Source organism: Propithecus coquereli, unplaced genomic scaffold (genome assembly GCF_000956105.1).
Source record: "Propithecus coquereli isolate 6110/MARCELLA unplaced genomic scaffold, Pcoq_1.0 Scaffold2, whole genome shotgun sequence".
NCBI classification, from domain to species: Eukaryota; Metazoa; Chordata; class Mammalia; order Primates; family Indriidae; genus Propithecus; species Propithecus coquereli.
In genome coordinates this window covers 4573324-4594183 of record NW_012144966.1, presented here as the reverse complement: position 1 = coordinate 4594183, position 20860 = coordinate 4573324, and the positions used below count along the sequence as shown (strand labels likewise).

Genomic DNA, 20860 nt, shown 5'->3' with positions numbered 1-20860 from the left:
ATATTATAAAAATAATATATATGTCATAAGCAAGGTGGCAGAATGTATTGGTTTAAATCAAGGCATTTTACAAATCGTTTTGTCACTGTGAAGCTGAATCTTGTCAAATATTTTTTTGCCATTGCTAATGTTAAAAAAAAGGATCGGAGAAGCTGATCTATCTGTAGTTAAATGTTGGTCATTAAATGCTGTTGACTCTTTTTGCTGGTGATTATAGCAATATGAATGGGAATTTCTGAGATGCAGGTGGGGAGTGGAACAATGAAAAGTAATCTCTTGCTATAAAATAGCTTTTGTGTTTTGTTCCTTTTGACTATTTTAAGTTCAGTTCTGTCATTTAATTATCACTGAGTTACATTTTTATTTCATGCTATTTAATTTGTTATAGTTCAATGGTCATATTTTATGTTCTGCCAAAAATGTTGAGTGATTTTTACTTGGATATTTTGGCTTAACCCTAGGATGTCACTATATCTGCTTTTTTTTTTTTTTTTTTTTTTGAGACAGCGTCTTGCTTTGTCACCCACACTGAAGTGGAACGATCATAGCTCAATGCAACCTCAAACTCATGGGCTCAAGTGATTCTTCTGCCTCAGCCTCCTGAGTAGCTAGGACTACAGGGGTATGCCACCATGCCCAGCTAATTTCTTTTATTTTTTTGTAAAGACAGAGGTCTCGCTTGTTGCCCATGCTAGTCTTGAATTTCTGGTCTCAAGTGATCCTCCTGCCTCGGCCTCCCAAAGTGTTGAGATTACATGTGTGAGCCACTGTGCCCAGCCTATGTCTGCCTTTTGATGTTAAAAACAAAACCATTATCATCAACAATAATGAAACAAACTCCTTCTTTGTAAGTGTGGCATCTCATTTGTTTTTTCAGAGGGAGCCATTTGCATGCTTCATCACCTATTGAATCTTAGAACTAAATAGCTTTCTCGGTGTACCTATCTTATTTGTTCTTGCCTAGCCAGCCAGTCTTATTTAGGCTTATACTTCCTTCTTAAGTGATAAATGTTCCTCTCATTTTACTTTCTCCCTTTATTCTTCATCTGAAAGGGTAATGTTTACTTTTTACTATAATATAAAACATTCGGAAGCTCTTTGCTGTTGTTATTTTGTGTAGTGTTTCTCAAGAACTCTGCTAAGATGGCCATCTCTTTAATACATATTTTAAAGGAATTTACCTCTTTTCTCTTTCAGAAACTTTTATTATTGGTACACCCTCCTGTGATTTTATTATTTTCTAGTACCTAGAGTGGATCCTGGCTGCTTGAATGTTGTGGATGATCTTTTGTTTTATTTTATTAAATTATAGTTTTGCAAGACTTGTAACAAAAGGGCAGTCTGCTGACCCTCTATCACCATCACTGCTTTTTAGAGGCAGTCATTTCTCATCTCATTCCTAGATAAATACCTCTAAATTTCTATATAGTATATTTTATTGCAATTGTCTTATCTTCCATGTCTTCCCATAGAAATAATGAGTGGTGGCCCCAAAAGCTACATCTTCTGTGTTAGGCAGAAGTATGTAGGGAGTATGTATATACTTCTCATTGGATATGTTAGGATATGTTAAGTTTCTATTGTTGCTCTAACAAATTACCACAGTCTTAGTGCCTTAAAACAACACAAATTTATTTTCTCATAATTCTGTAGTTTAGAAGACTGAAATGGGTCTCACACTAAAATCAAGGTGTTATGTTTTAGGAGAGAATCCCTTTCCTTGTCTTTTCCAGCCTTTAGAGGCCTCCTGCAGTCCTTGGCCCATAGCTCCCATCCCCCGGCAACATGGCTTTGCTATGACAATGCTTCTGTCATCATATCTCTTTCTCTGACTCTTCCTTTCTGCCTCCTCCTCCTGTTTTTAAGGATTCTTCTGATTACCTTGAGTTCACCTGAATAATCTATGAGCATCTCCCTATTTCAAGGTCAACTGATTAGGAATCGTAATTTTACTTTGCTTTGTAATATAACATAGTTGCAGGTCCTGGGGTTTAGGATATGGACATCTTAGGATATGGACATCTTTGGTGGGCCATTATTCTGCCTACCACAGAGGATTTAGCTTTTAGGGCCAACACTCACTGTCTCTATTCTTCTTTTCTTCTAAATCTTTGAATATAATTTTATAACAATTTTTGCTTAAATCTATATTCAGTAGGAACATATTATGACCACGTATATATGAATTATAATATGCTATTACATTTTTTCTCGTATGAAAGTTTTATTCTTGGAGTAATAATTGATTGCTTTTTTTGTGTTATTGCTTTATTAGTGTTTTATGTACTTATTTTTAATTCTCCAAAATTATGACAGAGACTTAAGTCTTCTTTCAATATGTTCCAGTACATGGGATAATTACTTTTAATTTTTGGAATCATTATTCTTTTAGTACACTTTTTCCTGTTTCAATTTCTGTTTGCACCCTAGGCCTACTACAGAGATGTCCTCAAATTTCCTTTTATCATTGTCCTAGGATTCCCTTTTCTCCTATGTTGGGTCCCCTGTTTCTTAGACCACGTTACTGTTTCTTGATTTACTCCCTCTTTTTGGTGAACATAATCCTCTAGTTATCTTTCTAGCATAGGAAGTAAACTTTTTTCAGATCTGGCATGCCCTAATGAATCATTATTTTGCCTTTATATGTGACTGGTCGATTGGCTGTGTGTAGATTTTTTTAAGGGTGGGAGTCATTTTCCTACAGAAATTTGAAAGCATTGCTTTATTGTCTTCTTGCTTTGGGCATTGCTGTTGAAAAGTTTAATTGATATTCTAATTGTTTGGCCTTTGTATGTTACCAATTTTTGTTTTTATGTGTGTGTGTGTCTGTTTTATTTCAGAAACTTTTAGGAGCTTCTTTTTTGCCCTGATGTTCAGGTGATGTGAGTTTATGTGTGTGTGTGTGTGTGTGTTTTTTTTATTTGTTGTGCTACATAGTAGACCCTTTTAATTTGGAACTCCTATTCTTCAGTTTGGGAAATTTTCTTGAATTGTTTCTTTGTTTATTTTTTCTATTTTCTTTTGATAGTTCTTTCTAGAACTTTTGGTTTTCAGATATTGAATTACTTATGCCAATCCTTTTATTGTCATTTTTCTTTCATTTTCAATCTCTGTGGATTTTTTGGTTTTAAATAATGGGTGATTTCCTCAACTTTATTTTACAGGCTTTCCACTAATTAAAGGAGAATTAACATCGTGTCTTTTACTTCTAAGAGCTCTTTTTTATTCTTTGAAATTTTTAAATGTCCAGTTCTTGTTGGAATATATTCTATATTCTCTTTCAGGATAGAAATTATTTTTGTTATTTTTTGAAGTTTTTTCCTGCTCCTGGCATTGTCTCTTTACTTCAAGTTCCTTTCCTGTGTGTTTTTTTTTAAATTTCTGCCTGTCATATTAGTGACTTTTATCTAATATTTGATGACCCTTTATATTGTAGAATAAAGTACAGAATAACTAATTAGATCCTCTGTGTGAGGTTGGAACTTGTTGAATGGCTGTGTCATTATAGGGGAATTGGACACAACTCTGTTTGTTGGGAGAGAATGATTAGTATCAGTTCCTTTTTCTTGGACTTGCCAATTTGCACAGAGAGATATCCTTCCCTCTCCTTCCTGAGGGTTGTAAGTCTGGCACTCATTTCTTAGAGAATAAAAGAAGGGGAGATCTCATTATCGAGTATGTAGACTGTGTATAGCTTTTTAGATTAATTTCCCCTTTTTAGCATGCACCATTTTCTTTGGTTGTATCTCGTATTTCTTCATCCAGAGTCTTTCTGGTTTAACCTTTCCAGAGTAAACTCTCCAGTCTTCTGCCAGGATGAGTGTCAGGTATTGTTTGGCTACATGGATTAAGGGAATGGATCTGTGGTCGTTAGACAGACTTTCAGTCTTTCCTTATCTTTTTTAGCCTCATCTGCATCCCTGCCTTGTGAACTGCCTGACCTCTTTATTTCTTGTTTTTCAGGGGCTTATTGCAGATCAACTTGCTTCTTAGTTTATCACCCAAAGGCACTTTTCTCTGTTCTTCTAAGTCTACTCATTGCTACTTGTTCATCAAATATCCATCTTGCAAAATTTTGTTGACAGCTTTTGCCTCTCTGAGATCTTTATATTCAGCTCTTGTCTTTTCATTTTAATTTCTTTGTTAGTTTAGGGCCCTGAAAAAATTTCTTGACAGTCTTTTTGTGGAGGTTAAGGGTTGAACAGAGGTAAACATGGTTTGACTCTTTAATCTTTTACTTCCACACAGATATATAGATCATTCTCATTAGTTCATCTTTTAATTTATAGGTGATAATTATAGGAGTGATCATAAGTAGATTACTGAAAAGTAGAAATTTGACACTGAGGGAAAGGTCTCAATGAGGCTATAAGAATTATGGCAGGCAAGAAAGTTGGTGGAAAAAGAATTAGGGTTAATGGTGTATTGTAGGATTAAAAATATGGTTAGGGGTCGATGTTTTATAGAAAAGTACTAAAAGGAGAAGAAATAACATTGCATTATTTCATATTTAATTATATTCCAAAAATTTGTAATGATTTTTAGATAATTTTATTGATAGTACTATGTAAAATTGTATTTCAATTACAGTGCATTAGGGATTTCCACTTCCCTTCCTCTAGTGGACTATGACAGCAGTATTTGAGTACTTTGTAAAGCATTTTTTCAAATGTAAAGTATTTTCACTGTCTTTGTGATTATCTTGACTCAAGTCGGCAATGTATATATTCTATCAAAATATCGTACGCTCTTCCTAAATTAAATGTTCTGTGTAAAGTTCAGCTGAGTTTTCAGAGTTAAATACCTTGATCAATAACTACAGTTATTTTGGCCTCCATGAGTAACAATAATAGTGACTTGCCTTAAGTCACTTATTTACAAGGTAAGTAGGTAATACTGTCTCTATCTGAAGTCACATTTATTTAGCTTCAAAGACTTTGCTCTTTTTGTTTTACTATATTGCTTCTCAAATAGGAGATTTCCTTTCACAATTTCAGAGAGCAGTGTTCCTGTAGAACACAATTTGAATGGCGCCCTGAGTTGTATAATGCCAAGACTTAGCTCCTGCTACCTTTCTATTGCTTACATTTGGGGCATTTTATAATTTTAGATTGATGGTGGAGTGGAAAGAAACTAAGATTATTTTTTACTAGCAACTTTTCTCCATTATCAAAGTCTATAAATAGATGACTAATTTCTTCTTTTTAAAAATCTGAGCTTGTGGCACTGAAGACAAATTACATTATAAAAAAACTTTTCTTAAGGAGAAATGGTAGCATAATGAGTTAGTTATTAAAACAAGTTTTAAAATATCTGAGAAATGGCTGGGCTCAGTGGCTCGTGCCTATAATCCTAGGGAGAGGCTGAGGCGGGATGATTGCTTAAGGCCTGGAGTTTGAGACCAGCCTGAGCAAGAGCGAGGCCCTGTCTCTACAAAAAAATGGAAAATTAGCTGGGCATGTTTGCACAAGCCTGTAGTCCCACCTACTTGGCGGGCCGAGGCAGGAGGATTGGTTGAGCCTGGGAGTTTTGAGGTTGCTGTGAGCTATGATGACCCCACCGCACTTTAGCCCACTGACAAGAGTGAGATCCTGTCTCAAAAAAAAAAAAAAAAGTCTGAGAAATATAATGACAATAAAAATTTAGCACTGAGTTCTTGATAGTATTAGTCTAAACCAATATGCTTTATACAGGTATAAAGATTCTTATTAGAGGAGATTTCAGGCAACTTCTTCTAAGTTACATATAACACAAATGAGGTATTAACAAAGACCAATTATTTATCATTCAAGGTAGAATACTAAGCTGGAAACTGTAAAAGAAGCAGTATTATAAAATTACTTACAAACAAAACCATTTGGCCTATTCAGATTCTTTTGCTTTTGTATATACCAGAAACTAATTCAGTTCTTTTGCTTCTGAACCCATTAGCAACTCTTGAATCTTTTAGTAGATCTTGTTTGTTCATAACTATATAAATTTCCTATTTTTTTTTTTTTGAAAAACTGGTATAGAATGAGAGTCCTGTGAGGGCTTGAGGGTCAGGGGAGGGTATTATTAAGTTCTATATCTTCATCATCTAACAGTGATTGCAACAGGGTAAATTATCCACTGATTATAATTACTTGCAACCACAAAAGATGTTAAATAGGTAGGGGAGCTCAGCATTTGTAAAATGGAAATAGTAACGGCTACCTCAGGTTTTTTTGAGTGTGATAAATAAAAAAACTAGGCATAGTGCATAGAACTTAGGAAATGCTCAGTGAATGTTAGGTGCTGTGATAACTTGTACTTCTATTTCTATGATGATTATATTAGTATTGTTGGCATCATTTAATTTTCTGAGGTGCTAAAATTTGAGACATGAGTTTTAGAAGCTGATAAATATGTCTTAGAAAAATGCATAAATACATATATTTGAGTTACCATTTTATAGGTTTCATAGACTCCTTAAAGTCTACCATAGATACTAGGTTCAGAATTCCTCCTCTGAGCGTAATGGATACCACTTCAAAGGGAAACAACACAGGTGGCAAATATTGGAAAATAGCAAACAATGAATATAGAATTATATAAAGACCAAATCGAAATTAGCAAATTAATAGCTCCTTCTGAAGGAAGGGTTAGTATGGTATATGGTGTTTCTCAGGATGACATCCTCTAACCATTTGTAAAACATTTAATATATTAGTTAAATTGCAGATTTCTGGGCCACAGCTCAGGATAACTCAGTGATGATCTCTTGGAGAAGTTATGGGTCTTCTTGAACACACTAAAGTTTAAAATCAAAGATTTTAGAATAGTGTTTACTACATCTGTCATAGAAAGTTTATGGTCTTAATTATTCATACAGAGTCAAAGAAGCTTCAAATATGAAGGATAGAATATATTTTAACCAAAATGTAGAATGAGAAAAAGAAAGGAAATTATGTTGATAGATGTTCATGAATATAGGCAAAATGAGTGGTAAAGTCTTCTGTGATGGGATCAGATTGTGTTAAACACTTTAGCTCTTTCACTCAGTAACTGAGGTGCTTTGAACAAATTGATTTAACTTTTCTAATCCATTGTATCCTCATCTGTAAAGTGAGAATAATTATAATATCTATACAGTAAGCCTGTGGTAAGGATTGAATGAAATAATAGGCATAGAACATACTGAGTCTTCAGTAAATGTTAATTTATTAGAGTAGTTCTTCTTTTCTTTCTTCTCTCTTCTTCTCTATCATCACGACCACCCACCACCACCATCATCACAGTGTTTGTCAATACTGTCAGTATAATGTTCTTAAGGCTTCTCTGATTATATAATTCTTACCTACCTTTCATCACCAAAATGAGGTTCTCCTTTTTAAATGAAGTTTTCCCAACCACTTATTGATGGTAATTATTTTATATCCTTCAACAAGTAGTACATAGTAGAGTTGTTAATATTCACTTTTTTCTTAATTGATAAACATCTCTTTGCTTATTTATATAGAGCATATCAGTATTGTTTATAAGCTATTGTATTTTAACTTAGGAGCTGTTTTGAGCTATATGTTGAATATACCTAATCTGAAAATTTGAAATCCAAAATGCTCTAAAATCTGAAACTTTTTGAGTGCCAACGTGACGCCCCAAGGAAACTCGTTGGAGCTTTTCAGATTTTGAGTTTTTAGATTAGGGATGCTCTACTGGTAAGAATAGAATGTAGATATTCTAAAATCCAAAATAATCCCAAATTCAAAACACTTTCGTTCCCAAGCATTTTAGATAAGGGATACTCAACCTGTATTTTGTTTTTATCTCTTCACTCCACCTGATCAAGATATTTCGGGGAGTTTGTTTACTCAGGTAGTTTTCTGTTTAAATGCTTCTGCCTAAATGAAACTTAATTTATCAGTTGAATTTATTTCAAAAAGAAAAATCTTAGTCTGTATTCTAAAACTAAATATGATTTTTAAACTGTCTCTTGTTTTTTAAACAAATATTTGTGCATTTACTTTTATTTTGTGAGCTTGACTAGTCAAGAGCTGACTATATAAGTATAGTTATAAGAGTTCAGCCCATTTATTTTAAAATTGTGTCCTTTCACCTCCTAAACACTGAACTATGAAACCTAACACAAATACTGTAAGAACATCTGAGGTAGATAATTAAAGTATAATTAAGTTTAAATGCCTTGGTGAAGGAATATAAAAATTATTTAAATTCAATCGGCTAGTACATTTGCAGTTTTCTTTTATTAGGTGTGAAATCTAAGAATCCCCTGCCAACTCTTGAGGGCTCAATCCAGAATGTTGAATTGAAGTACTGCAGCACATCATTGGTCAAATGTGCCTCTGGGACCATGGGATCAATAAAAATTTGTGCCAAAGCCCCAGGTATGTGCAGCTGGACCGTGTAAAACTTTATTGCCTGTATAGGAGAATTGGCCTTGCATTTTACAAGGAGCGTTACTGAAACAAGAATTTACTCATTGTTCCTATGAATCAGAGGTTTTAAATTTTTACTTAAAAATTTTTTAATCATGCCAGGATGATACTCCTTGACTTTAATAAATTAATTTTTATTTAAGGAGAAAAACTTTACATAGTTTTAAGAACAGTTATAAGGGAGAAAAATTGAAGGAATGTTTATTCTTATGCGTTTTGGAGGGGGATAGGTGGTATAGATACATATGACACAATAATTAAAATGTTGTTAGCATAATGGAATAAAAAGAAAATCCCATTGTTTTAATTTAGGGTTATAATTGACTTCACCTTCCTACCAATATTTTCTTTTATAATATTTTTCTTAAACTATTTGTAATTTTTCCAGCACCAACTAAATTTCAAGATAAGCCTATAAAGGTATAGATTCCATCGAATTTTTAGAAGACAATGTGTTCGAGTTGTTTCCTTTTATAAACTTTTTTACATTCTTTAGCGAAATGTTAAAACTCAATTTTAAGAGTTAAAAATGCTTTTAATTTATCAGACTCCTTATAATTAAATATACAACTAAAAATACCAACTATAATTGAAATGTTATATTATGGTGTTAATATATTTTAATATCAAACATCCTCAACTACTCATATATTTTATTTAATAAGATTTGTTGTTGTTGTTTATAAATATTTTATCCAGTAGACAGTGGAAAAGAGAAGTTGATTCCTTTGCTTCAGGGTCCTTCTGACACTAAAGACCTTCATTGCACCAAGTGGCTCAATGAGAGTAGAAAGCCAGAATCTCTCTTAGCTCCAGATTTGATAGCCTTCACAATTCAAGTTCCACAGTATATGGACTACTGCCACAATTCTGGTAAGTACAAACATATCATTATTCCATTATTTTGCATTTTCTTCAGAAAGGCTTTTAAAATTGAGCATCTTTTTTTTTTTTTTTTTGATGATTTTATGTATCATTGGGGTACTCCCTGCGGTTGTACTTTTTTAAAATTCAAGTGAAATATTTTGGAACATTTTTGATAATTTAAATGTTTTTATAAACAATAATGATTTTATTTTATATGAGAAAATTTAGCTGTATGTATAGTGTTTACCCTCAAATTCCTATCTATAAAGTACAACTAAGTTTTAAAATATAGCATATCTATCTCATATAATACATATTTTTTTGGGTAGCACTTTGTAACCCAAAGTTTGTCATATTAAATTAGCTGTTTGGGCCTCCTGTAGTTTTGTAGAAAGGAAAAGATTTCGATGTTGAAACTGAGAAAAAACTCAGCAGTCATGATCTTATTTCTTAGAGCTTTATTTTTTTCTGGTAGCACTTTGCCTAGAATCTGTTTCATTTTATTCAGTGCCATAATAGCAGAGCCATGTCTCTCATATTGACAGGAAATACCAGAAGGATCAATAAAGACTGGGGGCAAAATAAAGGTATGATAGGCGTAGAGACCAATATCAGCCATGAGTTCACTTTGCCAATATATGGTTAGTAAAGCCAAGGCGGCCAGTCAATGAGGCTGGCAATAAGATAGTAATATAGATTGTTTTAAAGGTAAGGGATCTGAATTTTTTCTGTAGAATTAATTGGTCAGTGAATAGTTTCAAATAGCTGTCTAAGAATATAGCTGTATTAACATTATTCAGTAAGTACTGTAGCTTATAGAAAGTATGTTAAGCATTGCTAAGTTCAAAGTAGAAACTATGAAAAGATTTGTAATTAACCAACTAGACAGAGACTATATGGAGGTGAATTTTAAAGCAATGCACAACTGCACATATGCAGGGGCACAAAAACATTTAAAAGATGAGTTTTGTTGCAGTATTGTTTACAGCTGAATAGCATCCACATTAGAAAATTGAAATTATTTGAAAGATGAGTATTTGAAAGATGAGTCTGAGGATGCCTGTCAGCATCCTTCTAAAGACAACGCTCATCAAAAAGAAGATATCAGCCTGGTGACAATGGTCCTGAAACCATAAAGAAAGAATGATGTGAGGATGACTCCAAGACCCAAACTAGGACTGTGCCTGTGGATAAAATATTTTACCCTTCTTTTAAGGCAGGGATTGGTAAACATTTTAATAAAGAGCCACATAGCTAATCTTTTAGGCTTTGTGAACCACAATAGCCTCTGTCCGAAGTATTTGATTCTGCTGTTGTAGCACTAAAATAGCCACAGGCAATAGTTGAATGGACGTGACTATGTTTCAATAAAACTTTATGAAAACAGGAAGTGGGACTATTTTAGGAAGAAGGGATTGTTGGTTAAATAAACATCCTGCCTTTGTTAGTGCCTATTTAATCATGTTCCTTAAATATACTGTTTAGTAAATTCCTTCATATAATTATCTACATAGTAGTTTTTGTTTTCAAATCATCAGATTATTAAGATGTTATTAAATGATCAGACTGTTCAGTTACAATTTTGAGACCCAAGAAGGGGATAATCTTATTTGAATCTGCCACATATTCGTGAGTTGGACAAGGACTCCTAATTTTCTTTTTGCTACAATTAGAATGAATCAATGAGTAAAACTTATTTAAATAATAATCTGATCTTTCTCCTAACAATAGTTATATTATTGTTTTTAATTTAAAAGCAATTCTAGAGTCCCAAAATTGTATTTGCATTTTTAGCTTTTTATATGGATCTGAAAGTAAACTGGTACAAGAAAAATTATGTGTGACACCTATGATATTTATAGGGTAAAGTTTTACATTTTTTTCTTGTCGTCAAGGAAATTTACCTAATTTTCAGTATTCATGTTGTGTTTAGTGATGTATTTATGGATTTGTGTGTAAAACTTTAGTGTGATCATGTATTTAGTACTTTGAAAATATTCCCTTGCGTATGTTTCAATCCTAAAACATAACTTGTTTTAACTTAAATTACGCTCATATACTTTATTTAGGACATATTTAAATTTTAGTTTTCCATCCACCTTGGAACTGCCACCCACATTCATGGCTTAGGTATTTATGATATGGTTTAGAGAACTTAGAAGTACTATTTTTTAAGCTAGTTTTAAGATATATTTGATTAATCTTACATTTGTGTAACAAGATTTAAATTGGGTGTGTATATATGACTGATGTTATGGACAAACATAAATAAATCGTAAATGAGGAAATAATTTATTAACAGTCTTTTAAGACTTTATTGAACTATCACCCTCTCAGCAAGTACCTTCCTGGCCACTGTATCTAATTTCTCTTTCTCTCTCTCTCCCTCTCTCTCTCTCTCTCTCTCTCTCTCTCTCGCTTACACAAACACCGACACTATGCTTCTTATTTCTGTATTCTTTAGTTTTTCTTAGTGCTTATCAGAGTCTACCATACTTTATATGTTACTGACCTATATTATTGATGTTTTTCTTCTGCTATTAGAATTTTACGCTTCATTTGGGCAGGAATTTTTGCCTTTTCTTGGTCACTATTATATTCTCAGTGTCTAGAATAATATGCTGCACATAGTATGTTAACAATAAATATTTAGTGAATGAATGAGCAAATAAGGGATGATTACATTTACTTTTCATTTGTTTTTGAGGTTGGAGCATCAAGTGGAAATAAGACTAAACAGGAATCTTTCCTTATGTTTAAGGAAAAAAAGATGCTGGGTATTTAAACCTTTCTAGATGAACAATTAAAGAAAAGCATGAGCAATCCTTGTTTGTGTTTTTACAAATAGATAGATGTCCAGGTGAGGTTGTTAATGAACTTTTCCCATCAGTTTATAGAATTTGAATGATGATCATACTAACTGGCTTCTAGGGAGGAAATAGAGGCCCAGAAGTTAAATTAGACTTGTCCCAAATACCTAGTAATTCAGACTCCGAACTAGAATCTTGGGCTTCTGATTATACCATTTTTTCCACTGTCATAGGCTGTTTACCATTTTGTCTTCTTAGCTTAGGATACACATTGCTAAGCATCATATCCTTTAGTTTAAAATTCTTAACTTTGAGGAGTTCTTTTCTTTACTTTATATTAAGCACTGTCAAAAGAGCCATGCTTTCATGATCTCACAGGATTGCTTTGTCTTTGAAGTCTCAGCAACTCCCTTTGTACTTTTCCCTCTTCTGCCTTTGATTGCATTCTGCACTTGACCGACTCTGATTAACAGTAAAGGAGCTGAAAGCTCTTGTGGGAATACAGTGTGCCAGCATGCTTTCTATATTCGTAGTCGCTATTCAGGGAAATCATTTAATGACACTAACATTTCTTACATTTGTATAGATATTAGAGGTCAAACAGAGAAATAGATGCTTCTCTGACTCCTTCATAGGTAGAAGCGCCTGTTGACTATAATTGATGTAACATTTTAAGATGGGTTCTAAATATTTTTCTTTCCTTCTCTTTTAAATATAGATTTTGTCTCTCCTTTATATGCTATATTTTTCCCTTGAGTTATAGCAGGTTCTGCTTGCTAAAAAGTTCTGAATCTTTGTTAATCATGGTATTAATGTTTAAATAAATTTTGCATTATCTATTATTTAGGAATAGAAAATGATCACAAAGTACTATCAATTTAGTATCAAAAGAGCTTATGCCATCATTTCAATTTCTAAGCCAGTGTTAGGAGTCCTCTTTACGCATCTCCTTCTCTCTATTTGCTCCAGCTCTACTGGCCTTTTTTTGGTTTCTCAATGGTGATTATGCTTTTACATATGCTGTTTTTTCTATTTGGGATTCTCACAACTTTCTATGCTTGTTTGATTCCAATTCAGTCTTAAGATCTTAGCTCAGTTACTACCTCTTCAAGGAAGCCTTCCCTGACTCTGTCTCTCCCCTCCCTCCCTTCACACTCAATTAAGTACCTCTGTTACATTCTTCATAGCCCATATGACAAGAGTATATTTATACAGTCTGTTTTTTCCACTTGACTATGAGTTCCATGAGGGAAGAGTTAGCCACTGGTTGCTTATCATTTTATCTCCAGGGCTTAACATTGCCTGACACATAAGAAATTCTTGAGAAGTCATTTGTTGAATGAATGAATATTTATGACAGATGATCAAAGATATGAATGTATTTGATAGATACATATTATAATAAGCTCTTAATACATATTAGCCTCCTTCCCCTTCCTCTCCCTATGTTTCTGCCTTCTCTTACTTCTCCTGCGTATGTCTACCACTGGAGAAAGTACCCACCAATGTCTTCCTCTGTTAGACAGTTCTAATTACTAGTAGATTCTTTGTTCGTTGGGCTGTAACTTCCATTTTTTGGTCTAATTTTACTTTTATAAGTGACATGAAATAATGTATCAGCCTCAAATATACCTGACAATACTTGCTGTCTTATCTTTTTTCCCCCATTCAGTATTCATCCTCTTTAGTCTCTGGCATTTACAGCTATACTCATACCCTTTCTGTTGAAACCTTATTCTCTCTTGGCTTCAGGTGTTAAGAGACAAGTCTCTATAGATCTTTTGCTTTTTTTTTTTGCATTTCTTGTGAATGGAGGCACCAACCGCCCTTTGTCTGGACTATCTTTTCAAAGATGTTTGTATAGTGATCATCCTTGTAAATATTGTGTCTCACTCTGGAGCAAACAGAAGGCATGTTTACTGCCTGTTATAAAATACTAGGTTCCTTAACTCAGGGTTCATTTCCCATTATGTAATTCACTGCATGCTCAGGTATCCATCTAGACACATCTGCCTGTAAGACTAGTGGGCAAAGGGACCTGATGGAAATATGTTGCTATCCTGCTGCTTCCTGTGCCATGAGTAATAAAGTCCTTAGTCTGTGACTCTGGAACCTTGTCTTCTGCAGCATTCGTGATAACTGTGGTAGGATAAGATTTTAGGCCCTTTACAATTTTTGACACCAGAACAATGTGATTTCTTGGTTCTTCTTGCTTTGTTCCCCTCCTCAAACATGTTTCTTTTGTGTCTTAAATATATGTGATTTCCAAGGTGATATTATTGATCTTCTTTCTGTGTGGATGATCTAATCAACACTTCTGTTTTCAGCAAGCAACCATAACTTTATATCTCTCTATTTATTTTCTTTTGAGATCCAGACTCAAAATTTCAGCCACCTCTTAAACATTTTTCTGTGGATATTTTAATGGTGCCTAACACATGTAAAACTAAACTTGGGTAGGGTGAGGGGAGGAGCTGAAAAAAAATTAAAAAAGCAAAACTAAACTCAATATAATTTTTCTTCTCTATTTCATACTTCATTATTTACTCTTTTTATTAATGATACTATTTCCCTCTTAATGCTGTCAATTTCTGTACTAGCTTAATTCCTCCTTCTTTCTTCCTTGCAAATGGTAGATGTTCCCTGAAAACTGTTTTTTTTTTTTTAACGGAATAGCTTAGCCCTAGGCTAAACATTGTAAATTTATTTCCTTCATTTCCCATGTGATTTGTCTTCAGATTCATTGCCATAATGATTACTTCCACTTCATGTATGAAAATGTCTCCTTTAAAATGGTACTCCAAAATTTGACACAGTCCTCCACATAGCACAAAGTATAGCATGTATACTTCTCAGATTTGTATAGTGGACTTCTATTTAGTTGCTATTTGTCTTCAGCTTGTGCACCACTGGACACTATAGATCTTTTTCACATGAGCTACTCTTAAGACGGTTTTACACATTTTATGTGCCTACGTTAGTTTATGAACCTACATGTAGAGCTTTATACTTATTTCTCTGAAATTTCACCTAATTAATTGATTTCAGTCCACCATTAATGAAGGAAGACATCTTTTGGAGTGTCCGCTTAGCTGTAGTTACTTACGCAAGTCAGATGTACATACTGTTTTTGCTTTTAATATATAGAACTCAAAATAACATGTTTTCCTAAGATGAGAAAAATAGAATTATGTGATTATAATGTTATTTTAAAAAATGTAAAACAAATGTTCATCTTAAAGTATCTTTAAATGTAAGCCAATCTTCTTATTCTCTAGTGTAATTAGTTTCAGAAATAAGTAGTATAATATTTTTAACTTTACCAGATTGTCATAAATTAAAAATAATTTTATATTTTGCTCATCGAATATGGGAAACTTTTGATCATCATTATTGGAAAGGAAAGTCAGAATTACAATTCTAGTTTCTAGAAATTCATATTTAGATGAGGAGGTAGTTCTTCTTCATTAAAACATACCAGCAAACAGACACACTTTTTTATTTCACCATTCAGAGTTTGTTGGTTAGGATATGAACTGTTAAGGAGTTTTACGAATAGAAACGGTATTTTACATTTTAAATTTTAATTTAACGGGAATGTCTTTTTTGTGTCAAAAAATTCTCATAGTAATAAGTGAATTGCCTTGAAGTTATGTTTTTAGTATTTTTGACAGAACATATGCGTAAGAATGCTTATATATTGCAGCAATTAAAGACAATTCACATTTGTGGTTTGGGCATAAATGTGTAAAAATTATACCCATCTATCTTATTACATTTCCTCTTTCCTCCCTGAGGACTTTCCTATGTACTTTATCTGTAATTGTTGCCAGTTTTCTATCATGTTCCCACTGGGCTTCTGGTGCAAAAAATCTTATCCTCTTGATGACAGAGCTTGCCTGAATGATTTCATGCTCCTAGCATTTTTGTTCACGGGAATTAGGGGCAAAATGTAACTACTGCAGCAGAACAGAGCGTCTATTTTTGTAATTTTGGAGTTTAGGCCCTGTTATTGGAACTAAATGAAGAGATGCAGGTGTTCTCCAGTCCAAGCCCTTTGGGAGTTTTGATGGTAGATGCTTGAAAAGAAAAATGCATGTGTTTCCACAGTCAAACAGCAGCTGTGAGACAAGGATTTATGTTTTTCTCAGAACTTTGGGATTTCAAAATGTTACATTTAATCACAAGCACAGAAAGGGGAGCAAATGTTAAAGATGTTACGCATAAAAGTAAGTTTACTGATCTCTTTACCATACGAACTGGTTGTGGGAACATAGGAACCAAGTGATTTTTAATTGTAATATAAACAATTTCTAAAAGATTATGATAATTTCCAGGACATAGCCTTTTGAGAATGTTGCACTTGTAGCACAGAGAATTTTTTATCATACTAATTATTTAAAAAAAATCTTTTTTTCCATTTAGAGACACACATATACACACGATGAAAGGTATAAAATATTCACCATATGCATTTTGATTATAGTTTTTTAAAAAAGTTTAATATTTTATTATGAAAACAGCACAATATTTTCAAGAATAAGAAATGTTAAATTCTATCTAGAATAGTAATTAAGAGAATTTACAGATTTAATACAGGTATATATTTAGATCTTCACATACATTAAAGCAAATATATGTTTAAAATAGTTTTTCTTTTTCAAATCATGGTTACTTTGTGTTGTATTGATTCTCAAATTTATTTTTATTAAAATAAAAGACTACTTTTCAGTGTTTCATTGCTGTTCTTATATTTTTATTGCTCAATTATTTTAGTATAATCATTCATTTATTCATTTTATCCAACAATTATTTATTGCAAGTTTTCTGTGTGTAAAAATAGGATGCACCAAAGTCTCTGCTGTAAACCAACTTCTAATATATTGAGGTGATAATCATATAAACAGCCATGGCTGAATGAATGAACGAATGAATGATAGAAAGGATTATAATCTGGTTTCGTCTTCATCCATTGTAAACTATATTATTTTGAGCAAGTCAGCCCTTCAGCATATTGGTTTCTCATCTGTAAAACGGAAATATTCTTATCTGCTTACTAAGATTGTTGTGAAGATTAAATACTATATTCTGAAGTGCATTGTACACTGTAAAATATAATGTAGATTTTAAGTATTAACTCCTCTGTTTGAAATAGAACTCTGTATTAGTCACTTAAGGTTTTTCTCTGAGTCTTTTCTTTTCCTTGCTTAATCTCAACATTCCAATTTATCCCTATCCACTTTAAATTTTTCCTCAAAAATTTAACTCTTTAAACTTATAGGTAAGTGGTTCTGAACTAGAAGAAAATCCTTCACCTAGTTCTGGAATCCTCCTTCTACTTTGAAATGTCTCCTGGAAGCTATGATACTAGAAGTCAGAACCAGTTGCAATGGTAACAGGAAATTACTTTGCTTGCTTCCTTTGAAAGGTCCCAGTTTCTGGAAGGAAGCCAGAGGGAGAAATCCCTTGAGGCTCAAGGGTGACCAGTTATTTCCCTCATTTATGACACAAGGTCAGAATTTTTGCATTTTATTTTTACTGCTTATATAGTAAAGTAAACTGGTCTTCAAAGTAAATAAGTAGTAGCTTTATCAGTAAGTAGTTAGTAGTAAATTAGTACATGAGAAATATTCATGTCACACTGGACTACAAGTGAACTTCATTATAAAAATGTACTGTTTTATTATAATTTATTTAAAGTATATTTTATATGGATCAAAAAGCTGCCATTATTACTTTATTTTGTATTTTAAGAAATGATATAAATCATCTTCATGAGATTTTATTTTTGCAACTCATAGCTTTTGTATTTAAGGTCCAATGACATTAATCTTGTGATCTTACACAGATCTTGAAGTTGGCTATATAGTAGTTCTCCTATTGATCAAAAGAGAGGAGTAGAAACCTAGTGAACCAGTAAACAACTCCTTAGTGGAAAACCAGGAGTTGCTTTACAAAACATTTAGTGGTGAAATTCACATCAGTCTATGCTACCTGCTCCTTCTACTTGTTCTATTCTCTCTAGAATAAACTTGATTTTACAGACAGCTTTTGCATCCCTTTTATTCATTCCAGTATATGTAGGAATCATTCTCATACCATTGCTTTGTTTTGTAAATAAATGAGAGTTTGTTGTCCATTAATGTGTGACAGTTTAAGTACTTTATTGAGGGTATTTTTATTTGTTTTATTTATTTTCACCTCCCTCTGACTTTTGCCTTTCCTCCTCCTCATCCCTTTCCCCACCCCTCCCATCCCAATTAATTACTCCTTCTAAGCACTACCACAACACTTTGACTTGCATTAATGCTGCAAACAGTCATAACTGTTTATAGGATCCCTTTGCCAAGAGTTTGGGCGTTCTTAAGGGGAGGGACCATGACTAGTACATGATGGGTATTAAGTAAATATAAGATGGTCCAAATGAAACAACTTCGGCTATTTGGGCATAGTCCTGTGTTCTACAGGCCCATATCATTTTATTTCTCAATTGCTCTATGGGAGAAAAATGTAGAGTCTGCCTTCAGCCTGTTAAAGAATAATTTTTAAAAAATGTAATCATGACTCTCATATAAAGTGGACAAGTGTTAAAGATTCTATTTAACTCACTATTAATAAAGGAAACAGGGAGATGTTACAACCAGATCAAAGGAGAATTTAAAAAACAGGCATATAGATGAATAATACTAAAATAAACTTGGACAAACTGACTTCTTCCTCAGTGGGGCAGGGAGGTCAATTGAATTTCTGTCTGACAGAATTTATTTACCTGTCTATAGCCAACAATTATTTTGCTCTGCAATCAGTTATCTACAATTTACTTAGTTGTATAGTAGCACAAAAACAGTGAAAGGCACAGTCACATAGAATCAGACTCTGGGAAGGGTATGCTTTAAACAACGCAGAGCTCTACATTTAAGCACAATTTATTTCCTACAAGACTTACTAAATTCCAGATGGCTAGGCTATTTTTAGCTGTGTGTGGTTTAAATATAGAGGCAGATTAGAAGTAATTTTGTGAAGCAAAGGGCAGCTCATGGAGGGAAAATTAAAGGGAAATGATACCACCAGCAGAGGGCAGTGATGAAGTAACAGTTTCCTCATGTCCAAAGGAGGTATTTTTGTTAAGTAGTTCTGGGCTACTTCTATAGACCTTGAGTTTGTCTTTTGAAATCTTGGCCGTACTAAGTTCCTTTCAGGCAGTTGCTTTGTCAATACCTGGAACTTTCCAGAATAAGACTTTTTGGTTTTTTTTGGGTTTTGTTTATTAAGTCAGCAAATAAAATGTTCTAATTTGGTTTTAGTTAAGTAAATAAAGTGCTCTAACTTACTAAAAAGCTTTCTTAGGAAGTGTTTATACCACAAATATTTGATACTACTGTATGTTAGGTGCTGCTTTAAGCATTAAGGAGATACACATAGATACCTACATCTATCCATGATGATTTATGATATGAACTATGATTGACAAATGTAAATATATGTACACACACGGAGGTAGAGTTTCCAAGCCTCACAAACGTAATATTCTGTTGCATGACATTTTTATTTTAGTAGTTAATTTATTCTGTTTGTCTTATGAAAATAAAATAATTTATGAAATATTATCTAAACTATCAGAAATCTTTTGAATGTAGAAATTATAGTCTATTCTTCCACTAAAAGATGAAAATATGAAATATTGTGAAAATATCTGCAGGAATACAGTAGACAAAGTTGTGTAAAACTCAACTATAGATAAATAACAAAAATACAAATACACTATAGGAAAATGGCCAAAGGAGACAAAGAAATACAAATGATCCAAAACATGTGAAAAAACAAATTAACAAATAGTCAAAAGAACTGGACAGTAATAAGGAGCAATTTTTTAACCTGTGAAATTGATAAATATTTAATAAATGATAAAACTGAAATTTTATATGTATATAAAACTGCGAAATTAAGATGAGTACTTTCGTAAAAGTCTGGTAGGAGTATGAATTGGCACAAAGTCTCCAAAAATCAATTGAATCAAATTTGTGAAGGATTTAAGAGTAGTTATTCTTCATAATCCTACTTCTAAGACCGTATCCTAAGGGAATAATCCAAAATGCCTATAAAAGATTTTTATTTAAAATATAAGGGTATTTATTTCAGCTTATTTATAATAACCACAAATTATCTTTGTTGACTAATAGGCAAATTATGAAATAAGTCAGAGTATATCTGTAGAAAGGCATCTTTGAAATTAGCCAATAGAAAATATTTGATGTCATAGGAAAATGTCCATATTAAAAGCTTGTGTGAAAAAATAATATAAACCTACATATAAGATTCCAGTTTTGTAAAAATTTTCTCAATATATGAATGCATATATATTCATTCATTATATTCATAGAAAAATTCTTTTTAACCTTGATTACCAGTGCTTGATAGGATTATAAGTCAGCTCCCATTCATGCTTATACTCTTCTGTGGTATTTGATATTTTCTGCAAACAATATAAACATTTAAAAATATTTCTTCCACAAAATATTTTTCAACTAACTTATTTATAGGTCATTGTGGTTATTTTGCTCACAAATAGGCATTCTTGCACACTAATTCTTATATAACCTTTGATATTTAAATACAATTTCACTTTTAAAGATGTTTTGGGAGATCTAAGATCCAATAGGTATACGTGAATAAAATACCAGACTTTAAGGTAGCATGATTTGCATTTTTCCTTCAATAGTTTTAGTCTAACTAGTTATTAAAATATTTTAAATGCCTTTATTTTTC

At 32.7% G+C, this 20860-nt stretch overlaps 1 protein-coding gene across 1 annotated transcript in view; it reads left to right on the top strand.

Moving 5' to 3' along the window:
* The window catches only part of VPS13B (vacuolar protein sorting 13 homolog B (yeast)), a 933283-nt gene that overhangs the window by 260226 nt on the left and 652197 nt on the right, over positions 1-20860 (top strand). The window contains exons 18-19 of the mRNA XM_012643529.1: positions 8232-8366; positions 9117-9290. Coding sequence (XP_012498983.1) covers positions 8232-8366; positions 9117-9290 — 309 coding nt within the window. The remainder of the gene's footprint in view (positions 1-8231; positions 8367-9116; positions 9291-20860) is intronic.